The 5,249-nt window shown below is 43.1% G+C and overlaps 2 protein-coding genes across 2 annotated transcripts in view; one reads left to right on the top strand and one right to left on the bottom strand.

The window, feature by feature from the left end:
- Nucleotides 1–5,249, bottom strand: part of RUFY3 (RUN and FYVE domain containing 3) — a 63,949-nt gene that overhangs the window by 928 nt on the left and 57,772 nt on the right. The window lies entirely within an intron of this gene.
- The window catches only part of GRSF1 (G-rich RNA sequence binding factor 1), a 16,705-nt gene that overhangs the window by 1,528 nt on the left and 9,928 nt on the right, over nt 1–5,249 (top strand). Inside the window, exon 2 of the mRNA XM_026847906.1 lies at nt 427–565. Coding sequence (XP_026703707.1) covers nt 427–565 — 139 coding nt within the window. The remainder of the gene's footprint in view (nt 1–426; nt 566–5,249) is intronic.

The following is a 5,249-nucleotide window of genomic DNA, read 5'->3' as shown; positions in this document are numbered from 1 at the left end:
CCCGCGGGCCGCGCCGCCCCGCAGCGGACCTCCCCTCACGGCCGGCGGCCGCCTGGCCCCGGGCTCAGCTCTTCCCCCTCGGATGCCCCCGGGTGTGCCCCTAAAGACCCTCTGACCTCTCCCCTCAGACGCCCTCGTCTTCCCTTGAATCGGGCGTCCCACCCCTCCCTCCAAAACCCCCCATCTCGCCAGGCATCCGTCCCGGGACACCCGCTCTGCAGCGGCCTCTGCCCCGGGGCACCACAGCGCTCCCCAGAAGCGTTTCCCTCAGCCCAGGGTGACCCAAAGAGAACAGCGAGCGGGGCACGGCCTCCCACCAACCACCATCCTGGGGTAAACCCCTGCACCAGGCCGCAGCGTCCCAGCTGCCAACAGGCAAACCTTTCTGGGGCACGGGCAGAACGTAAAACCTCCAACAACCTTCAGGTGTCCTGGCAGCAAAATCCCCGTGGTTACCTACCAGGTGTCGCAGGGGAATCACGAGAAGAGCCTGAGCAATAATGTGGCCTGCCAGTATTCACCCTTCTTCCACCCCAAACTGCCTCCCGTGGAGCAAGCCTGCAGGGTACAGGAACAAAACGGTTCTCTTTGCTTTAGCGTGTCATGCCAGGGACTCAAAACATATCACAATATCATTATTTATGCCATCCAGGCTTCCTTAGGTGGTCTGTCCTCATTCTGCCGGGGTATGACAAAGAAGTTCAAGTATCTAATGCACAGATAACCACCATGATCATAAAAAGAATAGGGAGATTTTAAGTGATTTCTGCCCTCCTCACTCAACAGTCTGCCCCTTTTTCAAATAAATATGTTAAAATGGCTTCTAATATTTTAAAAATTTTTGATTTGTGAGCAATTTTTAACTCGGATGGCTAGGGCAAGCAGTCAGCTAAAGAAAGGACACTCCTCGGAAGTGAAAATATTGGCAACTGCAAACTGCTGAGATTAAAAAAAAAAAAATCTTTCTTACAATCCCTTGGCAGGTCCCTCACTTGATCGCTGCCCTGAACCACCTCACCTTGTGTGGCCATGGTTAAAAACTGCATGTCCTTCCATTTGTAGAAACACAATGTACAGCATAGCCAGAGTATCATTTCAGTGTAAATTTTCAAATAAGCAGCCTCGCATCTTTCCTGACAACAATTATCACATAGCATGCTCTTCCCAGGAAGAGGGCTGTTCCATAAAGCACAATCCGAGGGTGCGCAGTGCACAGCAAAAGATGTCCAGCAGCTCATTCGACACCAGGTAAAAGCTGCAGGCTGTGGTTTTGGGGTCTGAGGACGCTACTCTGGGAATCTCTACCTCCCATTCCCAAACCTGGAATGATCCTCCAAATTTTTGGGTTAGTCTCAGTCAGTTTATATGTTCCAGGGGAAACAAAGATAGACCACAGCATCCAGAATGCTTAAAAATAAAATATTATATTCATGTCAAACAAGGACTACACATTCCACTGTAGACTTAGCCACATCCAAGCGCCACCTCTTTATGACATAAACTAGAATCCCAGAGTGTAATTTCATGTGAAAATCTGCCTCCATTTAGGTCAGTGGGATTTCAGAGGAAAGACAGGCAACAGGACCACCAGAGATTCCTTCCTGCCCTGAGGAAATTCTGTGAGCCCTGGCAACCCCACAAAACCCAGGCTGATGCAGGTAGGCCAGAAAAAAACCCGATGACTCAGACTTGTTATCGGGCAAATTCAGTACATCAAAACATGCTACAATCCCGCACAGCATTAAGTTTCTGTATGGCACACAAGGGGTTTCAGCTATAATGCCTGATGTGGTAAAATTGACAGTCAGCTGTTTCTCTCATGTTTTTAAATGCTGAAACTGCATTTTCTACTTTTCTGGCTCTGTCCTTCAGACCAAGTCAGAATGCCAGGTCAGTGCATTTCTAAGTAAATGAAAATTACACTATTGTTTTTGGGACACTTCTAAAATTAAGTGTTTTACTGGGCAGCGAAGGTGTAATTAAAAAGCATTTCATGACATTTGCAGTTTTCCTTTTGGCTCTATGAGTAAAAGCAGGCATGAAATGGGTCTCGGGGCACTTTTTAACAGATGCTGTCAGACTAATTTGGCCACGTAAATCAAACTCAAAAAAATATTGCTGATCTTTCTGCCACATTCATGTTGAGACATGAATAACCTCCATACTCAATTCCCACCCATTCGCTTCCTTCTACCCACAGAATGCTTTATTTTAGTGGCAAGTTAAAATTAAATGTCTGTTACTGCAGCAGTCAGTAGGAAATTCTTGTCCTGGGCAGCTCTCAGGAGAAATGGTTATGTCATGTGTACATTTTATGTCTCACTTAATATTGGTCTGTTTGGGATGGCTAAGGGTCACATGAAGTGCTTGCCTCAGATGCTGCCCGATACAAGGGACTGGCAGCATGCTGCAGTCTTACATAAGAGTCGAACTGCTCCATTGCTCCAGGAAAGGCACAGTGAATGCTCACGTCTGTCATTTCGGTTTACCCATTATACTGTAGAGCTTAAAGATTTACTCCGAAAGGGCCCTCGAGCTGACAAAGTGCTTTGGTCCTGAAGTGCAGTTTCCAGCTTTTGCAGCACAACTCGGTAAATGTGGATCATTCCAGCTGAAAATTCAAAAATTAAGATCACAAAACTGAATAGGTATGTTATTGGCAATACCAAAAAAAAGTAAACAATATTTTGTTTTGAAATGTAAATAATACAGTATGTAAATATTAAGCTCTGTAAACATTCTCCCCACATTCTAGATTAAACTGATAGCATCCAGCAATTTTTTAATTGGATACTTGTTTGTGCATTAAGGCAAGGGATTTGATTTGTGAACAAGTGAAACATTTAAATATCAGATTGAACCTGTGGTATGTATTTGTAATCACTCCCTACAAAAAATGCAATGCAAGAAATTACAGGAACTATGAACTTGTTATACTGTGGTCCTGAGAGTCACCATAATTCTGGAGCTGAGTACAGCTCAGAAGCCTTGTTACTGCAGGACTGTAGAAAGATCAAGAAATTTGTCCCCCTGTTGCCTTCACCGCTGTTAAGGTGCTCAGATAGGTGTCATCCCTGCTGCAATGTTCATATACTTTAGTAATGTCTCAGAAATAAAGGATTTGTGTAGGACCTGCTCCACAAATCTCAACAGTGTTTACGGTGTGAACACCATCTGCAGGGTGGTTCATGCTACTTACACATCTCCACGTGAATTATGCTCTCCTTTCTCTTTCCCAAAGTTGGTGGGCTTGCTCAGGCTAAGCACGTTCTCTCTTACTGAATGCTGAGATAGTTGCAGATGAGCGATTGTGTAACAGGCTCCTCTTTCATAGAAAATGGTGAAAGCCCCACTGCTCGAGTAAGTTAAAAGCTTAAAGCTTTTTACTACTATTTTTAGCTACTTAAAGCTAAATTAATAATTTTGGAAAATACCGCAAGATCAATTTTTCTTGATGACAGATTACACAGTGATAAGGAATGTTTCACAATATAAGCATTTGTTTTATTATCAACTCAGAAGATTTTTCTTTTTCCTGTGATCAAGCTAAAGAATAGTTGATACTAATTATTCTTAACAATAACCTGTTTAACATTAGGTATTGAAAAAGGCATCTTCCAAGGTAAATAAACATAAATTCTTGGTCAACAGCAGTATGGAGGGGCATCTCCCGAGTTTTTTATTTTTACTTACGGTAACAGATTTCCTCTCATAAGTAGACTTCATTCAACACCAGTTCTGTCGAGTGCACAAATGCAAATCTTTCTTTTTTTTTTCTGACGGTGGGCACAGAGGCTTTCATCCTTCACTTTCGCTAATGAAGCTCTGAGAAGCCTGGAAAACTTCAGTGCCAACAAAATGGTGCCCTCTAAAGGTAAGTCGCACACACTGACAAGCTACAAGAGAGCAGTAGGATATTTTTTACTGTACTTGGGAAGCAAATACATTGAAGGCAAAATGGGTGAAAGATGCGCATCTCTTAAAAGAGACTTTTCCTTGAATCCTGCTTGGTTCACAAGAGAGGAACGCACATAACATTCCCTTGGCATCTGCTTATTCAATTAAAGCATAAAGGCCAATCTAAATAAAGATAAGTGTTCAAGATGAATTCCTATAGTTATCTTAATTTTTTGCTTGCTTATTTAAAAAAGGTTTTGAAAAGAAACCTGACATGTAGACTATGAGAAACTGGAATGTGAACCACTTGAGCACTGAGGTCAACATTCCTTTGAAAATGTGTATAATATGTGATTTACCTTGAAAATTCAAGAGAGTTGAGAGTGCTATTGTCAACAGACTGTGCTATTATCGATATAATGGTCTGCCATATGTAAGTTTGTTACAAGAAATAATTTATAAAAGCAAAAGCCAACAACGAGATGACATAAAATAGCTCATTAATATTTTCAAAACGGTGATAAAAAACATTCAAGGCTTCTGGGAAATCAATGGGTTGGCAGTACTACAAGCTGACAGACTTCTGTTGAAAAAACCCAAGATTGTATTTTGAGTGATAATTCACAATGGCTTGAGATTGCAACTCTTACTTGGTGATCCTAAGACTAGAAGTACAGGATGCTGGATAAGAGGAAAATTTTCCCTGTAGTGGCTGCGATCATCTCCCTGCTGCTGGGGTCCATGTGCCAGGGTGGCCTGGCACATCCTCTTTCTGAACAACCATCCGATACCTGCCTAAATACCCCAGATCTGAGCCTCCACCGTCTCCCTTAGCTTCCTCCACTGTTGGGTTGGTCTTTTTTTTTTTTTGGCTTGTTTTTCTCCTCCTGCTCACTTTGCTTCATCCTAAAAATTGTTCTGTGTTCAGCTTCTAAGAGCACACACGGGGAAGGTGGTGCCACCTTTTCCCCCTTATCCCTCTTAGGTGAAGCAGTAACAGGAGGACTGGTTTTCCAGATCATCTGAAAGGCATATATTCCCCACAAACAGGTTCAGCCAGCAGCGCCTCTAACCTGTAAAATGGTCTAGCTAGGATGGCAGCCAGGGGGAGAAAATCAGCTGTCATAAAAAGTCTGCATGGAAAGGGCATAAAAGGGTTATCATGCTCAAGTCTGATTTAAAACTTTACACTGCAACTGTAGCGTGGGTTTTCTTTTCTTTCCTGTTTTGATTTAAAAAAAAAAAAAATAGTGGTGATAGAAACTCCAAATGAGCACAAGCCAGCAATAACTTGCCGTGAAGCCCCGAACCACGCTTCTCCGTTCAGCTGTGTCGGATAGGAAGCATTCCAC

This window comes from Athene cunicularia, assembly GCF_003259725.1.
Source record: "Athene cunicularia isolate RWA chromosome 4 unlocalized genomic scaffold, athCun1 chr4_part2, whole genome shotgun sequence".
Taxonomy (NCBI): Eukaryota; Metazoa; Chordata; class Aves; order Strigiformes; family Strigidae; genus Athene; species Athene cunicularia.
The sequence above is the reverse complement of the archived record's forward strand: the minus strand, read 5'-3'. Positions and strand labels throughout refer to the sequence as shown.